The following is a 22,909-nucleotide window of genomic DNA, read 5'->3' on the forward strand; positions in this document are numbered from 1 at the left end:
GGTGTTTTATCTTTTCTGAATATGAGGAGTGATTTTCTTGTCTTCTTTATGGAGAATGAAAGTAGGGTGCTCGTTTATTCCAGATCAACAGACAAGGCGGTAGAAGAATCACCCTCGCTTCATCTTTGGCTTTTATTTATTGTAGCTCTGATCTGTGGATTAGTGAACCCTAGAAATGTTCCCTGTTCCTTGCACTTAACAGAATTCAAAATATTTACCCACCGGGTAGACAAGACATGGTTGTTCATGTCAAATGGCTTGTCTCGCCACAGTAGTTATTGCACACACCAACACTGGAAAGTCCAAAGCCACGGATGAGCTTCTGCATGATTCAAAGACACAGAGGTCCTTGGCTTTTATAATGAAACACACTGTAAACAAAAGAAACCCCTCAAGTCTGCATCCGAAGCCAGTGTCTTCAATTTTCATAAGTCCCAATCACGTGACATCTCTTGCTTAATTGCCCTTTAAACTGTTTTATGATTTTATAGCAGCCTATAAAAGGTGATTTCCAAATATGACAAGTGCTGAAAGGCTGAATGGGAGAGTTATCCAGGAGTCATAATAACTAAATCTGTAGCCTGCTCCCCTAACAACTCAGCCTTCCCAGGAGAGGGCAAGGAACTGCCCAAGAGCCGGGCGCCATGGGGCGATACTCAGGAAGAAGCTTCCGACTGATTCTCATGTGCATCGTGAGCATCCTGCTCTTCGTGATGGAGCTAGTGATCGCCAACATAGGCAATTCTCTCTCCTTGGCCTCCGATGCTTTCGCCGTCCTCTCCCACTTTCTGTCTATGATCATAGCTTTGTTTGGTGTGAGGGTCAGCAGTATAAAACAGCACAGAAAGAGCACTTTTGGCTTCCTCCGGGCGGATGTGGTGGGAGCATTTGGCAACTCCATTTTTGCTGTGGCTCTGATGTTCAGCATCCTGGTGGAAGCTGTCAAAAGGTATATTAATCCCCAGAAGACGGAGGAGCCCCTGCTGATTCTCAGTGCTGGAATTATCGGGCTATTATTCAATATCCTCAACTATGTCATCTTGGACTGCTGCTACTGCACGGCACACATGCCCCAGGAGGACACTGAAACAGGTAAATAGTACTTAGATGTTGTAGCAGATTTGGTGGCCCTCTTGGCCATGACTTTTCAAAAGATCTTTCTCAAAGGAATGGCCTCCAGTCTAAAGTTCCTTGCGAGCTGGGTGACATCAGGCTGCTTTCATCTTGGGTTGGGGGGGCGGGTTGTCTTTAATTTTTAGTTCCAACGGCTGAAAAGCATTCAGAGAAGCAGAGAGGGAGGAAAGGTATTGAGCAGGGTCATGAAGGAACAATTTGAAAGGAAGTGGATGTGGGATTGAAAACACTCTCATTTAATTAGTGGACAGGTGTGACAGGGTGGTGTTTGAATTTAAAAATAATATTTTCGTGTTCCTGTAAAATATGTTAAAAAAATACCGGACTACCTAATGAGCTGATATCAAGCAAAGTGTCAAACAAGTGGCTAGGCTGATAAACTCTTAGGAATATATACTGGGAGAATTTACATAAAATAGAGAAAAAATAAAGGAAATGATCTAGTGAACTCTGTCCTTTTTAAGATGGAAATATTTGTACTTAGTTATTGTATGCATCCATCCTATTTGAGAAAAAGGAAAACTATTTACATGCAAACCTTTAGAAGGGACTTAAGAATGGGTACTGAACTTACTGAGTCATCTGTCAAAAGATGGAGTTAAATCTTGGAAGAGAACAATAAATCTAAAGTGATAAATTCAGAAGATTAAATTATTAGATGGAAACTTGTTTCTTTATTGCCACAATAGGAATTAAATATATATATATATATATAAAGCTTCTTGCAGGAGAGAGAAATTTTCAGCCCCATAGCATGAACAGACCAGGTTCAAATCATGGCTCTACCACAGGGCAGCAGTGGTGTCAGCTCATCTCACCTGTCTGCCCACAGGCAATACGGAGATAGTAAGAACTAAATGGGATCCTAAGTGTTCAAGCACTTAATAAATAGGCACTTGGTAGAGAGTAACTTTTGTTTTCTTAAAAAAATCACAATGTAAGCCTTTGAATTATATATATACATATTATGTATAATATTTATTAGTAACCCAGTACCATTGAATTTTAACTGCTCATCTGGCTTTTAAGAATTTTCAAGATTTTCCTTTGTTTAAAAAAATTGTATTTATTTATTTATTTTTAAAGATTTTATTTATTTATTTATGAAAGACACAGAGAAGGAGAAGCAGTGACACAGGCAGAGGGAGAAGCAGGCTCCATGCAGGGAGCCCGACGTGGGACCAAATCCCAGGACCCCAGGATCACATCCTGGGCCAAAGGTGGCACTAAACCACTGAGCCACCCAGGCTGCCCAAAAAAGTTGTATTTATTTATTCATGGGAGACAGAGAGAGAGAGAAGCAGAGACATAGGCAGAGGGAGAAGCAGGCTCCCTCTGGGGAGGCTGATGCGGGACTTGAGCCCCAGGATCACGCCCTGAGCTGAAGGCAGACGCTCAACCACTGAGCCACCCAGGTGTCCCCCAAGATTTTCCTTATTTGATGCTGATCAGTTTTCTCTCACTAGTAGGGGTGTTATACAACTAAACCTGGGGAGCCTTAGCATCTATATTTGCATTTTTCATTGTATTTCTCCTGTCTTTGCTAGTGTAAATTGTGTCAGCTGGGTCCAGTCCTTTACCCAATCTCTGTCTAAATTTTCCTACTTGTGGAATGTATGTTATGAGAGCAGCTATAGTATGTATTAGCTAGAAAAGGGAACAAACAAGAAACTAGAATATGTATCTTTATTCAATCTAATGAATTGATTAAAGTATTTTAAAAAGACAGTAATAAATTAACTTGATATTCTAAGCCTTGTTTCTATCACTCATCATGTAGAAATTATTACTTGAAATTCCAGATTATAAAATTCACATATGTGATATAAGACAAAAATCCATTTCTTATTGCTAAGTATAATTTTAAGGCAAAGAGGCAAATTTCAAACAAATGGTTAGTATTGGCAGTGGAAGTGTTGCCATCACTAAACTTACCATTGTGTTTCAGACATATGACATACACCTGCATATAGCAAAAGCAATTTAGACAGAGGGTTTGACTCTTGAACCAATGTGAAAATTGGTAGACAATAGTAGTTTTATTTTTATAAAGTGAATTATTATCAGATATGTCTTAGTTCAGTTCTTGTTTGGGAAATGGTGCTTTCCAGTGTCTATGTTCATGCTAAGATGACAAAAAGAGGCTTAAGACAAATATTTCACCCTGACTGTATCAGTTTCTATTGCCTTGATTCCAGAATATCTGTCTTCTTTTAATGCGTTGGATGCTATACAGTATGCTACTTAAAAAAAAAAAGATTTTGTTTATTTATTTGAGAGAGAAATAGCATGAAAAAGAGAGAGAGAGCACAAGCAGGGTGAGGGGCAGAGGGAGAAGCAGCCTCCGCACTGAGCAGGGAGCTCAATGCAGGACTCGATTCCAGGACCCTGGGGTCATGACCTGAGCTGAAGGCAGATCCTTAACCAACTGAGCGACCCAGGTGCCCAACATGCTACTTTAAATAACCAAGCATAGTGTTAGTTGTACACATTCAGCTGATGTTTTAAGATCTATGTTCTTCACTTTATTTTTTGGTGAATTTGAGATTGTATTATCCTATTAGAAATTTCAGAATGTTTAAACCCACCAAGTAATTTTAGAATATCTACTTAGCTTCTTTACATTGTGTCTTGAGTTAGGTATTTAGCACTTTTACTATAACATACATTTTGATATCTTCCCCATCACTGAAATAAGTTTAAGCTTTTTTTAAAAAAATAATATTATTTATTTATTTATTCATGAGACACACACACACACACACACACACAGGCAGAGACACAGGCAGAGACACAGGCAGAGACACAGGCAGAGGGAGAAGCAGGCTCCATGCAGGGAGCCCGACTCGATCCTGGGTCTCCAGGATCAGGCCCTGGGCTCAAGGCGGCGCTAAACCACTCAGCCACCCAGGCTGCCCTAAAGTAAGCTTTTGAATGAATCTCATTCACAGACATTAACCCAATTTTCATTGTCTTTCATTTCAAGAAGGAATGTGATTAACCCATACATATGAATTTATAGCAGGAGGTATATAATACGAAAGAAAAATGACTCTTGACTTCAGAAGATTTGACCTAATGGATAATTATTACATGCTAATTTAGTAGGATAAAGAATTTCTGCGTGTCTAAAACCCTAACTTGTAGCTCTGTGGTACTTCATGGTTTAGTGATCAAAATCAGAATAACCCATTACTGCTTCTGTGGAATCTGTGGCTGGAGAGAATGTATACATAGCAAATCTTCTATCTGTCCTGATTCTGTGGATCTTTAACTCCTTCTGCTTTATCTGTCTGATGTGGGAATTGATGCCAGTTACATCTGATGTTTGACATCATAGGAAAGTAACAATAAGACCACTGACTTTAAATATCAACAGAATAGACTGTCTATGCAGCTAAGGCTTAAAAACATTGCTGGGGTTCATGGAGTAAGAGAAGTTGGAGAATCAGACAGGTGGAGCCAGAAATTAAACAAACAGAATAGAACAAAACAAAAAACCCTGGGAGAAAGGAATGTACAGAAGATTCAGCTGAGATGAAGGAATCTGGAAGCCATGGGTCAATCCCAACTGGCCCGAGTCCATCCCTGACATGCTAAGTGATCGGGAAAGCAGGTATTTTGGGCTAAAATAAAAGGCAAAATGAAAAAAGTAAAAATCGCAAGTGTGAAAGAAAAAACAAGAGGGAAAGTCTGAAATTTGGATGGCTACACGTGTTTGGGGAAAGAGCAAGGGGTTAAAACAACATGTAGATTCCGCCCAGGAGATGCTATGATACCAAACATTCTCTTTCTCTAGATTTAGGGACTAAATGTGCTTTTTTTTTTTTTTTCCAAACATTTTTTCCTAACTGTTTACTTGATTTTCCTTGACTTTCACATTATCTTTTATGTTCATATTTTATTTTTATTTTTCTTTCTCTCTCTCTTTATTTTTTTTAAGATTTTATTTATTTATTCATGAGAGACACAGAGAGAGAGATAGGCAGAGACATAGGAAGAGGGAGAAGCAGGCTCCCTGCAGGAAGCCCAACCCAGGATCACGACCTGAGTCTAAGGCAGATACTCAACTGCTGAGCCACCCAGGCATCCCTGCTTTTATTTTTCAAGATTGAATTTTCTTTAAAATATAACAGATAGAATTCTCTATGCCCTAGTTCTATACTTGAACAGATAGATTACCTTTATATACATTGACCTTTATTTCAAACCAGAGACAATTTTGTACAGCTCTGTATGGGATAGATTAGGCTTGCCGTTTATATAATTGATAATTAAATGTTTATAGCTGAAATATCTGCTTATTATTTTTATTCTGTTTCTTACAAAATGGCTTTCCTTTGAATTTACTTGATTTGGTTTAGTTTTGAGTCCAAATAGTGTTCATTTCTCTCTCTCTCTCTCTCTTTCTCTCCACCCCCCTTCCCATCCTCCCTGTGCCTATCCCTCTCCTTCTTACCACCTTCCTGGCATTATGTTCCCCCAACCAAATCACTAGAGGCAGTGACAGCACAGTAATCAACAAAATTCATGGTTGCAGGAGGTTTTAACCCACTGTTGATCGGTTGCTCTTACCAGCTCCTGGTTTAGACTTAGTACTAGTTAGGACTCACTACTACAGCCCGATGGGAGCCTTTCACGTGCACAGTCTGGTAAACCCTGAAAGCAAATCTGGTTTCTTTCCATGCAGAGCAAATTGGATCCAGGGACAAGCCAAGTGAGCAAGGCTCTGAGAGTCTTAGGAGGGGCAAGACGGCATCCGCTTCCTGCCTCCTGGTAGCAAATAGCAGGCAGTCAACACGAGGTCAGAATCCACACCATCAAGTGCAGCTTTTCAAACTGCAAAGGGGAAGCAGTCCTGGGCAGGAGTTCCCCGACTTCTCTGTCTCGTTCAGAGGCAGGATTGGAACGATTGGGAGAGTGCAATAATTATTACATAATTTTAAGAATCACGCTGAATTCCCAGAAGCAGTTACTTTGCCATTTGTCCGTATCTGACACCATTGTTTTCCAAGCCCCGTCTTGGGTTTGGAACAATTAACTTCCACATGAGGGGCTCAGTGATAAGGACACACCTGTCACAGCTCATGGTACATGTCCCACGGTGGATGTTCCACATATTATCTTATATCTTTTTCCATCTGTTCTCTATAGCTTGGTGAATCGCTCCCTTCTCTGGTTGCCCAGTGACAGGGCTCTGGGTCAGTTCTAGGAAGTCAGTAGGAAAGATTAACCGAAGATTGAAAAATAGGAGCTATTTCACATTCGTGAAGTCAAATTCAACTGAAGAAAGAAAAAAAATAAAGGATAAACCAGCTCCTTGTTCTCAGCCATTTTCTTCTAAGACACAGAGGCTGTTCTGACAGCGATCTGAGTTAAATTTTAATGAAAACCCAGTGTTTATTGACATCTGTAGGGTGTCAGGCACTTTCGAAGTGTACAGACAATACCCGCAGCACCACGTGGCATACATTTGGACAATTGTATGTTGAGTTTTTTTGGTTGTTTGTTGGGTTTTTTAAATGATTTTATTTATTTATTCATGGGAAAGAGAGAGAGAGAGAGAGAGGCAGAGACACAGGCAGAGGGAGAAGCAGGCTCCATGCAGGAAGCCCGATGTGGGACTTGATCCTGGGTCTCCAGGATCACACCCTGGGCCGAAGGCAGGCACTTAACCCTGAACTACCCAGGCATCCCGACAATTGTATGTTTTATGAAAGAATTAAGATGTATTGCATTGAATTGGAGAATTATATGTATTATGAGAGAATATTTGCTATTCTCATTTACAGACAAGAAAACAGATTGAGAGTCAGATCCGGTCATGCAGGTAGTTCATGGTAGAGTTACAAAGAAATGACAAGGTTGAGTCTAGGCCCTTAATTAAAGACCCTATTCTGCTCCACCAAGAAAAGAAAACAGTGAAAAACTGCTTGGCAATAATCACAAAATAGCATGTCAAAAAGTGCCAATTAATATACTATAAACTGAATCCCAATTCCAGTAGCTGAGTGGCCTCCAGAAAGTTGCTCGAACTTTCTAAACCTCAGTTTCTCCATCTGTAAAATGGGTAGTATCCATCTCATAAGGGGGTTGTGAGAGCGAAATTGTATTGTGTGTGTGAACTGCCCAGTGTTGGTGTTGGTGGTTGGTGGTGATTGTCCGGGGGCTGAAGGGGCAAGGAATGTATGAAATATTAGTAAGGCCCCTCTGCAGATAAGTCCCTTGCTCTACTCCACAACCACGACTGGCAGCCCACCTTATCCCTGAACAACACTCATACTTGTTTGCTGTTAGTTATACATTTGATCAATAAAGATCCATCACTATTCCTGGAGAACCACACAAAACATATCTTACTGATGACAGGTTGGTTGTGTCCTTAGTGGGGTGAACCAGAGGAGCATGGACCAGTCACCAGAAAATACATGTTTTGGTACTTCTTTCCTTATTCACTGGGTCTGACAACGGAGAAGATACTTAAGCACTTTGAGCTTCATCCCATGTATCATTACACCTACTTTAAAGAATCAATATGCTTTCCTTTTGATAAATAGTAATACCTTCACAATGCATGATATTTCAGAGGGTCCTTATAAATGTTATCTCCCTTGTCCGTCAGTGCTTCAGATAACACTTTGTAGAAGGGGATTGCTTATGTTTTTCAACTGTTAAAAATTATACATTTTAAACTCCAGTCCAGCTTTTATCAAGCTGATGTAGTGGTATTAACATCAGACCTTGTCACTCATTAAAGTAATGTCACCCATAAAATAAAATGTGGCTCATATTTTCAAGTTGTAAATGAAGAAACAAAAGGCCTTTTTTTAATAAAAAAGATTTTACTGGTTTATTCATGAGAGACACAGAGACACAGGCAGAGGGAGAAGCAGGCTCCCCATGGGGAGCCTGATGTGGGACTTGATCCCAGGATCCTGGGATCACGACCTGAGCCAAAGGCAGATGCTCAACCACTGAGCCACCCAGGTGCTCTGGCACCAAAGGTTTTAAAGTTAAGCCAGAGTTGATGCTAGAACCAGGACTTTGCATTTCTGTATCTCTATACAGGTGATTTGCCTTTTAAACATTTCCCTACAGTTCTGTAGGTGATTTGCCTTTTAAACATTTCCCTACAGTTCTGTCTAGTAAGTAGTGACATTCTCGTTTTTCCATCCTGAGAGCCCTCATTTTTCCAAGAAGGTGGACTGAAAGTAAGCTTGTTATTTTGGTTTTCTTTTGGCCAGATGCTTACAAGATGTAAACAATATATTTGTTATTTTTCTCTTCTAGGTCTTTTGAAAGAGACAATAATGGTCAATGTGATTTTTATAAGACATTTTTGATAACTGTCTCTGATGACTATGACATGCCACCATATTTTTTATAAGTGGCAATAAATCTAGTGACTCCATTTTCTTAGAAATATCTTCCAAAGTCCATGTCCTGATATTTATTGTCTACCTTTGAGAAGGTGTCTTGAGAGAATTTTGCGGGAAGTAATTTTCAATGAAGTATGTCTGTGCTCTTGTTCTTTACCTGCTGATACGCTAAAAATTTATCAGCCCAATAGGCAATAGGACAAAGATGATCCTCAACTAAGGCCGATGAGAGCTCGAGGTTGGAGCAGCAGGGACGTCAGGTTGAAGGAGACACTACTTGGTCAGGTCACCGGTTTTCTGTAGAATTTTTTACCTGAAGAAACTGCCTTGGGATTTTTGCAGGACTAAATAGGATGGAACCACACCAGCTTTAAAGCTGGTGCCTAGGGCAACCCTGGTGGCTCAGCGATTTAGAGCCGCCTTCAGCCCAGGGTGTGATCCTGGAGACCCGGGATCGAGTTCCGCGTTGGGCTCCCTGCATGGAGTCTGCTTCTCCCTCTGCCTGTGTCTCTGCCTCTCTCTCTCTCTCTGTGTCTCTCATGAATAAATAAAATCTTAAAAAAAAATAAAGCTGGTCAATAGAGTCAATGGAGGACATTGTTGGGACATTATGGGGCCAATGAATAACTTCCACCTTGAGTCTAGAGCTAAGTGAGGACTAAGGGCTCACAGATAGATAGCAATAAAAAGAGTAGTCCAGTTCTTGATAAAAGCTGTGACTGTACCTTGAATATCACAGTGGGCTTCCTAATAGTTAGCTCAGTGGTGAACATACCCTCCCTCTTACAAGCAGAGCTTAACAACTGGAGGTGCAGAGGTGGGCCCCCAAACAGAGACAGTGTACCTTCTCTGAGGGAGGCAGTTGGGAGGGTAAAGCCCAGGAGGGGCTGAGCCAGGCTTCTTCCATTCCTTCAACTAAACCCACCAATGAAAGAAGACTTTCCCACTCCAGGAGTGACCTCTTATCTGAATGTTGGAGTGGGAGTGAAGGGGGTCAGACAACAGAGGCTGCCCTGGTGGACCTCTCATGGAAACATGAGACAAGAGGATCAGAGATCTTCCCTTTACCCTCTGCTGCTGTGTGTACTCTTCATGCTCTCCTTGAAGGACTAGATGAACAGTTATCAGGATGGTGTTGCCCACCTTCTCAAGGCTTGGGCTCCCAATACCAACCACTGTTTCCTCTGGGTATTCCCCTTGGAACCAGCACTTGGTAATTTTGATACCCCCTAACGACTGAAGTGGGTTAGAACAGCCAGTGTGTCAGTGAGATCACCTCTGAGGCTCCACGGGTGGTCAGGTGGTCAGTATTGCTCACTAGAAATTATGTAGTGACATGAAATGGTAGCATCAAGGTATTTTAATCATTCCATGTCAGCAATATAAACATGCCCCCACTTTAAATGTGAACCCCCTCACAATATCAAATTATGAGAGAAAAACTAAAATTCAAAGTTAGATGTATTGGACCTTATGCATTACTATCCAGAATAATCAAAAGCTCTGACGATTAATTTAAAGGACAGACCAAAGGCATGTCAAAATGAAACCAAAAAACCTCAAATCTTCTTCACTTTGAGCTCAGGCTCAGTTTCAGTGGAATCTCTGCCTGGTGGAGTCAGGGGTCCTCCCATTGTTTTAGCCTGAATTGTTTTCACTGGGATGGATGTCATTCTTCAGGATATCCAGGTTGGATAAGTTTGGCACCAAGACTTCCACATGCTCCACCTTTTAAAGATCTCTGTCTTTGCAGGGGCACCTGGGTGGCTCAGTTCATTAAGCATCTGCCTTCGGCTCAGGTCATGATCTTAGGGTCCTGGGATTGAGCCCGGCATCAGGCTCCATGTTCAGCAGAGCATCTGCCTCTCCTTCTCCCTCTGGTCCTTCCTCTCCCTCTACTCATGCTTTCTCTTGCTCTCTCTCAAATAAATAAAAAAAATCTTAAAAAAAAAAAAAAAAGGAGGGGGCGTGCCTGGGTGGTTCAGTAGGTTGGGTGTCTGGCTCCCCGCTGAGTGGGGAGTCTGTTCTCCTCTGCCCCTCCCCTGCATTCACACACACTCTCTCTTTCTCTAAAATAAATAAATAAATCTTAAAAAAAATTTGTCTTTGACTTTCTTCAGTTTTGCTACATTTCCCTACATGAATTTCTTCTTATTTACCCCACCTGGGAATTGTTGTGCTTCCCAAATCTAAGCATTTATATCTTTCATAAATTCCAGATTTTCAGATACCATTTCTTCTAGTTTTGCCTCTCTCCTGTTCCTTCTATTTTCTCCTCCTGCAACACTAACTAGATAATATCAGATCTTCTCATTCCGTCCTTCATATTTTGTAAACTGTTTTTCATATTTTCCTCTTTATGTTGTTCTGTGTTCTACATAGCCTTGGTAGTTCTTCAGACATGCCTTCACCTTTTCAGAAACTGATACTGGCACACTGTATGTGTGTAGTTCTGTGCCATTTTGCCATATGTGTCGATTTGTGTAATCACCATCAAAATCGAGATACAGAAATATTACATCAAAGTTATCCCTCTTGCCATGTTTTTATAGTCATACTCACTCTACGCCCTCAGAACCACTCGTCTCTTTCCATCTTTAATATTATAAATTCAAAATGTTATGTAAAAATAGAATTATACATATGTGACCTTTAAAATTGGCTTTTTTGTTTCTGTATAATGCTCTTAAGATCATTCAAGTTGTTGTGTGTGTATCAGTAGTTGGTTTCTTTGTATATGCTGAGTAGTATTCCATGCTATGGATGTAGTCAGATTTTTAAAGCTATTCCACCAGTTGTATGTCTTTTAATTGTTATATTTATACCATCTATGTTAAATGCAATTATTGGAGGTTAGGGCTTAGCCATTTCATTTTTTTTTTAATTTTTTCTTATTTATTTATGATAGTCACACAGAGAGATAGAGAGAGACAGAGAAACAGGCAGAGAGAGAAGCAGGCTCCATGCACTGGGAGCCCGACGTGGGATCCGATCCCGGGTCTCCAGGATCGCGCCCTGGGCCAAATGCAGGCGCTAAACCGCTGCGCCACCCAGGGATCCCTTAACCATTTCATTTTTATTTTCTGTTTGTTCCTTCTGTTTTTCATTTCTCTGTTTTCTTTTATCTGTCTTCCTTGAGCAGTTTTTAGAATTCAATTTTGATCTCTCTATTTGAGTTTATCTTGGCATAGCTTTGTGAATGGCCATTCTAATTAGTGCACTATACATACCTAATTTATCAGAGTGTACCAATACTGGTGTCAATATTTTGAGTGAGGTGTAGAAGCCTTACCTCCCTTTATGCCCTGTTATCTTCCCCCATTTACTTATTTATTTTCTAGAAGGACTAGTAGAGGGAGAAGGAGAGAATCTTAAGCAGGGTCCACACCCAGTGCAGAGTCGATGTGGGGCTCAATCTCAAGACCCTGAGATCATGACCTGAGCTAAAACCAAAAGTTGATGCTTAACTGACTGAGTCTCCCAGGCACCCCATCTTCCCTTTTTTATAATTCATATAGTCACACTCATCCCTGAGGCCTTGCTCATCCTTTTTTTTAGGAGTAATTAGAATTTTAATCCATAGCTTATTTTGAAAACATTCATTTTCTTTGCTTTTTAGCTTCTTTTTGAGTTTTCAGCCTCCTCTTTTTGAAGTATTTTTTCTTTTTTTAAAAAAATATTTATTTATTCATGAGAGACACTGAGAGAGAGGCAGAGATAGGCAGAGACAGAAGAGGCTCCCTTTGGGGAGCTTCATGTGGGACTCGATCCCAGGACCTGGGGATCATGACCTGAGCCAAATGCAGATGCTGAACCACTGAGCCACCCAGGTGTCCATATTTTTTTTCTTTTTTTTCCATATTTATTTTTTCTTAATGATACTTTTCATATTTCTGGTGCAGCAAGTATTCACTGTCAGCCTCTCATCTGAGTGGTTGGTGACTTGCATTACTTTGTGAGCCATAGCATTCACACCAATGTCATCAAACTTTGATCCCATGTTTTCATCCAGCAGGTGGCCATACTCTTCAGCAAATGCCAAGAGACTGGAGTCCTTGTGACTTGTCCTTTGTTTTCTCAGTCTATTACTCATTCCTTATAAAAGTTATAGCTTAGGAACAGCCAAGTAGAAAAAATGTCCAGGGCAAGGTATGGGGGAAGGCATGCAGAGCTTCCATGCCCTCACTGGGTGAATCATTTTTCCAACACCAACCCAGAAGCTCCTATTCAACTTCTCCCTCCTTTCTTTCTATTATTCAGATAGGGTACTTTTTGTTATTCTGATAGGGTACTTTTGTTATTCTATCTTCATGTTCGCTCATTTTTTCCTTTGTCTTCTCCACTCTGCTGTCAAGCTCATCCACTGATGCAGGTTTTTAAAATTTTGGTTATTGTATTTTTCAGTTTTAAAATTTCCATTTAGTTCTTTATTTATTGAGACTCTCAACAAATTTTCTCATTTATTTCCAGCATATTCGTAATTGCTTGCTGAAGTGTTTTTATGATGACTACTTTAGAATCCTGTCAGCTGGGGTGTCTGAGTGGTTCAGTCAGTTGAGTGTCTGCCTTTGGCTCAGGTCATGATCTCAGGGTCCTGGGATCGAGCCCCACATGGGGCTCTCTGCTCAGTGGAGAGTCTGTTTCTCATTCTCCCTCTCCCTCTGGCCCTCCCTCTGTTTGTGTGCTCTCTTTCTCACCTCCTCTCTCAAACAAATAAATAAAATATTTAAAAAAAATTTTTAAATCCCATAAGCTTATTCTAACATCTGTGTTATCCAAGCATTGGTATTATTTTTTATTCAAGCAGAAATATCCCTGGCTTTTGGTATAATGAAATATTTTTATTTGAGTCCTGGACATTTGGGGTAGTAGGAAACTGTGGATCTTGTTTTCATTTTCTGATTGAGAAGGCCTTCTCTGACACTGCTGGTGGAAGGAGTGCTGCTTATCATTATAAGATGGGAGTAGAAGTCCATGTTCCCACCTGGCCTCTGTTGACACCGGGCAGGTGTGAAAGTTCAGGCTCTCTGTTAGGCCTTCACTAATAACATTCTGGCTATTAAGAGTTCTATTGAGTTCTTAATTTTAGCTATTTTTCATTTATGTTGTTTTGATCTTTACTCTTCCTTTCTGTATCTTCCTTTAGTCATGTATATTCCTGTATATCAACTACACTTAGCTAATATTCTATATCGAATGTTCCAATATCAGCAACTCTTGCATGTCTGATTTTGCTCTTTATTATTTTTTAATTTCTAAAAAGATTTATTTATTTTAGAAAGAGAAGGAGAGAGAGAGAGAGAGAGAAAGAGAGCAGGGGAAGGGCAGAGGAAGAGAGAGAAAATCTTGAGCCTACTCCTGGCTGAGTGTGGAGCCTGATGCAGGGCTTGATTTCATGACCTCGAGATCATGACTGAGTCAAAATCAAGAGTCAGAAATCAACCAACAGAGCCACCCAGGGACCCCTGCTGTTTATTTTAAATATATTTTTAAAAGATTTTATTTATTTATTCAAGACAGACACACACACACACACACACACACAGAGAGAGAGAGAGAGAGAGAGAAAGAGAGAGAGAGACGCAGAGACACAGGCAGAGGGAGAAGCAGGCTCCACTCAGGGAGCCCGATGTGGGACTCAATCCTGGGTCTCCAGGATCATACCCCGGGCTGAAGGCAGTGCCAAACCGCTGGGCCATCGGGGCTGCCCCCCTGCTGTTTATTATTGCTTCTTCTCTCAGGGTGTTTCCTTTCTCATGTTTTATGTGTTTCATGATTTTTTAGTGTGAATTCACTCATGTTCAATGCAACCTCCTCTGAGGGAATTCTTTGAGGAATGGACTTTAAGTACATTTTTCCACACAAGATATGCATTTGTTTTTCTCAGGTACCTGAAGATATTACCAGCTTGCGAGCACATAACTTTTTTTTTTTTCTTGAGAGAGATTGTTGTTGTTATTACCATTATTATTACAACATAGATAATGTGAATTTAGATGGCATTCCCACATGAAGGCCACAGTATAGTTTCAACTCCCTGTGGGAGTTGTCTTCACCCATAATCAAGGCCGAAACATGCACTTTCTTTGCTGTCTCCTTTGCGGCAGTGGGTTTTTGTTTGTTTGATGGTTTTGTTTCACTTCACCTTTCTCCAAGGGATTTCTCTTTGAGCTCTGACCCAGCACTCCCCTTTGCATGTATCTAAGTTTTGTCTCATACCATCCGTGTTCATATGGCTATTAAAATCCAAGGCTAGAACATTTGTCTTTACTGGAAAGATACCCCTCAGTCAGATTCTGCCTTCAACTCATCTTGTTGGATTTTGGCTTTTACTTCCTTTTTTGGCCCTTGAGTATTTTCTTAATTTCTTATCACACTTTTTGAAGAGTTTGAAACAGTTTGACAGAACCACATCCCAGAGCTAGAGCCCTTAATATAGGTATACTTAGGTTCTCAGAGCTCAGGTCCTAGGGGCACCTGGGTAGCTCAGTTGATTAAGTGTCTGTGTCTCTCTCTCTCTCTTTTTTTTAATTTATTCATGAGAGACACACAGAGAGAGAGAGAGAGAGAGAAAGAGAGAGAAGAAGAGAGAGAGAGACAGGCAGAGACACAGGCAGAGGGAGAAGCAGACTCCATGCAGGGAGCCCAACGTGAGACTTGATCCTGGGACACCAGGATCATGTCCTGGGCCAAAGGCAGGCGCTAAACCACTGAGCCACCCAGGGATCCCCTAAGTGTCTGTCTCTTGATTTCAGCTCAGGTTGTGAGGTGAAGTCCCACGCTGGCTGCACACTTAGCAGTGAGGCTGCCTAATATTCTTTCTCCCCCCTCTCCTTCTGCCCCTCCCCTCCTTACACTTGTGTGCATGCTCTTCCACTCTCTCAAATAAAAATAAAAACCCCAAAGCCCCTCCAATCCCCCCCCCCCAAAAAAAAAAAAACCCTCAGCACTTAGAGTAAGCCAGGTCCTCATTACCACTTACAAGGACTAGCAGAGTCCCAAGGCTGTCAGAGGACAGGACAGCAGACAGGGGGCGTCCTCTGTTTTCTGCCTCTCTGCAATGCCTGCAAGATGGAGCCAGACTGGCCAGGCCCCAGACCTGCATACTTAGTTTCAGTAGTAACAAGAGGTTAATTATGGACCAGCCTTTCCATATCTGGTAAACACATAGCATCCTTTCTCAGAGAGTGACATTTAAAATATTGCTGCTTGCTCTTAAGTGACCCCATTGCTCTTGCTCCTACTTGATGCTCCAGCAGACTTGGTCTTCCCACAGCTTCAGAATGTCTCAGGCCTCGAGTGGCATGTCGTCCTGCTAAATTTTTTGTTCGGAGCTTTGAGAGGTGTTCCTGCTTCCTGTGTGTTCTCTTCTCAGAAATGCTCGGGGGGAGTTGTCGATGATTTAATGGTTTAATCAAGGTCTTAAAATTGTTCCCTTTCCTTCTCTATCATGGACGAGGCTGGCATTTTTGTGGGACTCTTTTCTTTTCACTTTTTCATTGTTTTTTGGGTCAGACATTTGTTTTTTCCACATGGATTTTTTTTTCTTATCACAGTGAGAAAAATGAAGTCAGTGTTTTCTGGGTCTGCCAAAAGCAACTGTTGTCCAAACAAATCTTGTCAACTCTCACCTCTCTGAGTTGGATCACCTCATTTGAAGCGTGTTTTCCACTTACACAAAAAATTTAACCCAAGCCTGGACTCAAGCTATCATGTTCCTGCGTCAGTTCCCCTCAGTGTGTCCCGTTTGTGGAATCCCAACTGTCCATTTCTTGGCCTATTCCCACAGGACACAAGCAAACCCCTACATCCACAATAACCATTTTGATTTGAAGCTCCTCTAACAATGCCTTAAATATTCTGTGCTAATCTTCCTAGACTTCGTCTCTCAAGTTGTTCCAAATTTTGTGGAAGCTTTGCCAATCTTTACACAGTGGTTCCTTGTTCTGGTTGCTGTGTAATAAACTGCCACAAGTTTAGTGGCATAAAACAACAATCATTTTATGATACGGGGGATTCTTTGGACTGGAATTTGGAAAGAAACCCATAGGAACACTCTGTCTGCCCCACGATGTCTGGGGCCTCAGCTGGGGAGACTCTGAGGATGGGATAGTGACTTGATGGCAGGTGGCTGCATCATCATCTGTATGGCTCCTGGGCTGGAGTCTAGTCTAACTGGACCACTAGCCAGGACAAATCAGAGTAGCTTGGCTTCCTCTCACTGGAGCGACCTCGGGACATCGTAGGTGGTATCTCAGGGTTTCAAACATGAGTGTTCCATGTGTTCCATCAAACAAGGTGGACACTCCAATACCTTTTCTGGTGCAACCTCAGATTCTATGGATTATAAGCAAATGACATCATAGAATGAGTGTCAAACCCATGAACAACCTCCTCCTCCTCCTCCTCCTCCTCCTCCTTCTTCTTCTTCTTCTTCTTTTTCTTCTTCTTCTTCTTCTTCTTCTTCTTCTTCTTCTTCTTCTTCTTCTTCTTCTTTTAGGATTTTATTTATTCATTTGAGAGAGAGAGTGCTAGGGGCGTAGAGGGAGAGGGAGAAGCAGACTCCTTGCTGAGTAGGAAGCCTGACATAGGGCTCCATCCCAGGACCCTGGGATCGTGACTTGAGCTGAAGTCAGATGCTTAATGGACTGAGCCACCCAGACACCCACTATGAACCCACTTCTGATGGAAGAAGCATCAAGATCACCCTGTGGAAAAACACGCAGAATAGAAGATATGGTTGGGTCCATCTTTGGAAGAAGCAACCTTAACAGTCTGCCCTCAGGCTAAGAATTCATATCAATGGGACACGCAAAGTCCACTCCCCAGGACTCCTGAAGTCTCCTCTCATGGGCAATCAGCTTGGGGTGCAGGCTCTTGTCATCTCACTCAGGTTCAGGGCGAATGAGACTCCTCAGGCACAGTTCCTTGAGTGCCTCCCCCTCCACCTGAAGATCTGTGAACTAGAGATACAAAGGACTTGCTCTCCACATCCCCAATGGGGGGTGGTTTGCAGATATCCCACAGCTGCTGTGTTCCCCAGGTGCTTTTACTTCAGACAATATTCACAGCTTTCAGAGGATGACTGTTAATAGTTCCCTGGATCTGGTTCTCTGTGGTGATGGTGGAAGCATTCCAGAGCCCAGTCAGCGAGCTGAAATCTTGCCTTCCTGCTTCTGACCTGAAGGATTTCCTTGGTCCCAGGTCTGATCTGAGCTAATCCCCTCCTTAAGAAGGATATTTAGATAACGCCTGTTATCTAAGTCTTCCCTTCCTGTTTTTGTATCTGTCTCCCTTCAGGAAAAGTCCTTTCCTCTGGTTCAATCTTATTTCTGAGAGCACGCTATTCTCTCTCTCGCTTTCTGCACAATAAGACTCAAGCACACAGTAAAACCAATCTTTTTTATTTTTTATTTTTTTTTTAGTAAAACCAGTTTTAAAACTCATGCTCACAAGGGCCTATGAAAATAGTCCTGCAGCTATAACAAGGGCCATTTTTTTTCTGTAGGCAGTAAGCTGCTGTGACTTGTCAAGGTCAAAATACTGCCAGGCTCACACTGGAGCCTTAAAACCTCACAGCGTCTGCTCTGGCTCCCCCAGAAGCCTCAGTCCCTGTGCTTCGCAGGGCCTGTAGATTCTTAGCTTAATCCGTCTCCAGGCTCCTGCCAACTCACCAGGATATTAGGGCTTTAGGGGCTCATACATAATACCCCTTTTTTACTCTCCTAGGTTTGGAAACAATTGATAGATAAGATATGGATGACATTTGAACACAACACCAGCTTTATTGTAGATATGTTACAGAATATGGCTTACATGTGTAGCAGCAAAGAGCTTGTTCATAGTTCATCCCAGAATTAATCTCACCCACCCAGTCCCAGACACCTCTGCACAGAGCAGAGCCTGCCCCAACATAGTTTCCCTCCCGTACATGCAGACCAGGATTGTGGATCTCCGTGGGAAGATGAAAAAAAAAAAAAGAAAGAAAGAAAGAAAGAAAGAAAGAAAGAAAGAAAGAAAGAAGAAAGAAGAAAGAAAGAAAGAAGAAAGAAAGAAAGAAAAAGAAAGAAAGAAAGAAGAAAAAGAAAGGAAGAAAGAAAGAAAGAAAGAAAGAAAGAAAGAAAGAAAGAAAGAAAGAAAGAAAGAAAGAAAGAAAGGTCAGAGGAGGTCAGCTGAGCATGCCCCATGCTTTCTCCCATACCTCGTAACTGGAGTAGTGACCCTGCCTCTGAAAAAAGCTGTGGAAGGGACAGAAAGATGCGAGGAGTGTCATTTCTGTGGAGGTGCCCCTGTGGAAGTACAAAGCTCATGGGAGAGAGAGTCTCCTTAACACACAAAAAGCTGTGAGCTCCAACATGAACCATGTTTGTTTGCTCCTTCTTTCCTTCCTCCTTCCTTCCTTCTTTCTTTCCATCTCTTCCTCCCTCTCTCTTTTACTTTTTTTGCCTGTTCTTTGTTTAATTTCCTGTCATTCTGTGGGCCACAAAGGGGGAATGAATGTCAAGGAAGGAGGAGTGGCTTTTGCGACATAAGGCATGAGGATGAGGAGTTGAGTGGGGGTAAAGAATGTTCCAGGAGGAGGGAATAGCATGAGCCAAGTCCAGGAGAATGGACTGGGGGAGATAACCAAAGGGATGAGCATGGATAGAGGGGAGTAGTGGGCCTGAGACTGAGTCCTGAGACTCACCAACATTTAGAAATTTAGAGGAGAAGGAGTTATCCATGAGATATACGGAAAGCCAGGAAGGTGTATTATTCAGCAGTCACAGGGAAAAAGTCTTCAGAAAGGGAAGCAAGGTCTTCAATCACAAATGTTGCCGAGAATTCCAAGATGAGCAGAGAAAACCAATGGATTCGGGTGTGAGAAGATGGTGAGTGACTTGCACAGAGCCTGGTCAACGGTGTGGTGGATGGAGATGGGCATGGCATTGGGTGGGTGGCAGAGAGAATGGTATTTGAGGAAGCAAAGATGGTGACAGTGTTCTCTGGAGTTTTTTCCTTTGGAGGGAGCAGAAATATGGAGCAGGAATAATTTTTCCAGCATTGGTGAGGAATTGAAGTAAGGAAAGGTCCTATTTAGTCTGCCATTTTATTTTTGTAATTATTAAGTTTCTATTTCTCATGAGTCTTGAAAGTGGAGGCGAAAACCACTCTTACAACAGGCGTAGGTTCTTGGTCAGCTATTGACCAGAAGTGTCTGGTTGCAAGTGACCAAAACCCACCTTATGCTTGCTTAGGCAAAAAGGGAACTTTTGTAGGTTCACATAATTAACTTGGAACCAGAGACTGAAATTCCACAAGAGATTCTCTTTCACTGACTCTCCTCTCTTTCTGCTTCCCTTCCTATTGCAGAATGAAGGGTTTGGGGAAGAAAATAAGGGGGAGAGATAATTATTAGGGGCTCTGAGTCACCTCCTTACTGAGTTAGTGACCAGGCAGGAGTGGGAACCTCTGTCTCTAGTATATTTTGAAAACTTCAAGAGAACTCTGGCCTATCTTGGATCAAGTGCCCATCCTTTGAATCGAGCGCTGTGGCGAGAGAACGAGGAACTATGTTTGGCTCAACCTTGGTTATATGCCCATGTCTGTATCCGACGGGACAGGACATCTTACCAGAAGGAAGCAGGGAGGAGTTCCAGGCAGCCTAAAACCTTGGCTGAACCATTTACATTCCTGGTGCTTTCTAGAACTCATGTTGATTGTGGCTTCTTAATTGCGACAGGAGCAATGCTTTTTACTTGTCTACATATTTGTACCTCTGTTGTCTTATTTGATGCTCAAAACACCTACAAGCACTGAGTAGTATAAGGTTCTTATTTGCATTTTACAGATTAGGAAACTAAGGCTCAGAAATTTAGTGACTGGTCTAAGTTGTACAGTGATTTAGTGCCAGAGGTCGAGAATCTTGGTTTGTCTCCAGACCTCATTAATATTCAACACAACTTCTGATTTTATGATGATAATAAAGTTATGTTTTTCAGTCCAGCCACCTGATTCTCTCTGTTCTTTTGCCGCATGATAACAGTTGAGAGAGTCATGATGGACAAAGAAGTATAGTAATGATAGCTGAGAAGTTTGGAGTTTTAGATTTGGAGGAGCAGAGGGAGAGAGAGAGAGAGAGAAAGAGAGAGAGAGAGAGAGAATCTTAAGCAGACTCCACACCCAGTGCAGAGCCTGACACGGGGCTCATTCTGACAATCCTGAGATATGACCTGAGCCGCAATCAAGAATTGGACGCCTAACTGAGTGAGTCACCCAGGTGCCCCATAGATTTGTAAAGTATTTTAAGTATTTTATAGTCTTAAAACATTTTATTAATCAGTACTTGGCATTCATAATACATTTTATGAATCAGTAACTAATGAGTTCTAAGCTAAACAGATTATTTGAACCAAGGGGGAGCAGGTGGTCTTATAAAAAATAAGGCAATCTAAATAACTGCGAAAAGGATGCCAGATTGTTACTTATCAGAAGTCAACAATACTTCTGGGAATGGTGACAGCCAGAGGGTAAAGAAGGGAGCCACACTTTGTCAACTACTTACTATGAGAGCACCATGTAGGCTCTCCACTATGCTGTCGCCTTTGATTCTCACAACCATTGAGTGAGAGGATGACGTCTCTACCTCCAGATTGTAAGTGAGAACACAGACCTAAAAGAAATTAAGCGATTTGGCCAGTTGCTAACAACCGATAGAGCCAAGATTGTATCCCAGATTTGAGTGGCTCCCAAATCTGTCTCTCCACCACATAACCCTGACTGTTGAACTAGTGTATTTGGCAGGGGGAAAGTAAAGGTATTTATAGGTTTTATTTGAACCCCCACACAATTATTCCCACAATTTCTTGAGCAAATGGACTTTTATTTTCATATATAGTAGTCACATGGGGTACGTTCTAAGATCCTCAGTGAATGCCTGAAACCACAGATAGTACCAAGCCCTGTATACACTGTGTCTCTTCCTATACATACGTATCGATGAGAAAGTCTAATTTATAAATTAGGCACAGTAAGGGATGAACAATAATAACCAATAATAGAATAATTATAGAGGTGAACTGTAATAAAAATAATGTGAATGTGGTCTCTCTCAAAATATCTTACTGTCCTCACCCTTGTTGTGATGATGTGAGATAATCTATGCGTGCGTGATGGGATGAAGGCAGGTGGATGACATGGACATCATGAGGTAGCGTGAGGCTATTACTGATCTTCTGAGGCGACATCAGGAGGATCACCTTCCAGATCACAGCCGACTGCAGGTGATTAAAATTGCAGAAAGTGGAACTATGGATATGGGATTGTGGGGGGGGAACTAATGTAGTTTAAAAATTAAGGTGAATCTAGTGGTGAAGAAATCTGCTGTCTGTATGGTAATGGTTCAGATGGCATTAAATAACGCATGTAAAAGCTTTTTGTAAATTATTAAGTGACAGGGGACTTAACCTATAGCTAAAACTATTTGGTTTAGAATCAATATTAAGGGGGCAGTTTCTCCCTGTTTCTTGCACCTTTGAGAATTTTTTTTGTTTGTTTTTTTGCTTCCATTTGAATTAGAAATGGTCCAAAAGCTGATTTCTTTGTTACTCTTATTCACCAAGCAGGAGTTTTCACACCCAAATTCTGTCAGTTAGTGATGAGTTTTAGATGATGTGTGTCTTGAGCTCCTAGTTCTGCCTCTAATCCTTTCCCCCTTCTTCCCAGTAGCTGTGTCCCTTTCCACTTGCTGGTTTGCATCCTCCTCTCCCTCTCCACACTTCACGCATAACACTTCCCCATGAGCATCTCGGCGTGACTTTGGGATCTGCAGATGGTAAGAAGCACACAGACCAGAGCTGCAATGCCCACAAGTACCCCAAATAACATGGGCATTGTTACTGCCAGATGTATCAAATAGCCCAATCTCAGCATCCCTGGTGGGATATACTGATCATAGTCATTCGTTTATAGCTGTGTACTCAACAGTTGGTAACTTGCATTCCTATACTTTGTTTTAATCCATTTAGGCTGCTAACAAAATACTACAAATTGAATATTTATTATTTATTTATTTATTTATTTATTTATTTAAAGATTTTATTTATTCATGAGAGAGAGAGAGAGAGGCAGAAACACAGGCAGAGGGAGAAGAAGGCTCCATGCAGGGAGCCTGATGTGGGACTCAATCCCAGGTCTCCAGGATCACGCCCTGGGCTGAAGGGGGCGCTAAACCACTGAGCCACCAGGGCTGCCCAAGATTGATTACTTAAAAGTATTGACAAAGTATTTAAAAGTATTTTAAGAGATGTTATTTATTTATTATTTATTTATTTATTTATTTATTTGAGAGCGATAAAGAGAGCACAGAGTGAGAGAGAGAAGCAGACTCCCCATCAAGCAGAGAAGACGACGCAGGG

General features: G+C 41.6%; 1 protein-coding gene across 1 annotated transcript in view; it reads left to right on the top strand.

Annotated features, from left to right (window-relative positions):
* The first annotated feature begins 629 nt into the window (after window positions 1–629).
* The window catches only part of SLC30A10 (solute carrier family 30 member 10), a 41,616-nt gene continuing 19,336 nt past the window's right edge, over window positions 630–22,909 (top strand). Inside the window, exon 1 of the mRNA XM_072815020.1 lies at window positions 630–1,092. Within this exon, the coding sequence (XP_072671121.1) occupies window positions 645–1,092 (448 nt within the window). The 5' untranslated portion in view covers window positions 630–644. The remainder of the gene's footprint in view (window positions 1,093–22,909) is intronic.

Source organism: Canis lupus, chromosome 38, assembly GCF_048164855.1.
Source record: "Canis lupus baileyi chromosome 38, mCanLup2.hap1, whole genome shotgun sequence".
In the NCBI taxonomy this organism is placed as follows: domain Eukaryota; kingdom Metazoa; phylum Chordata; class Mammalia; order Carnivora; family Canidae; genus Canis; species Canis lupus.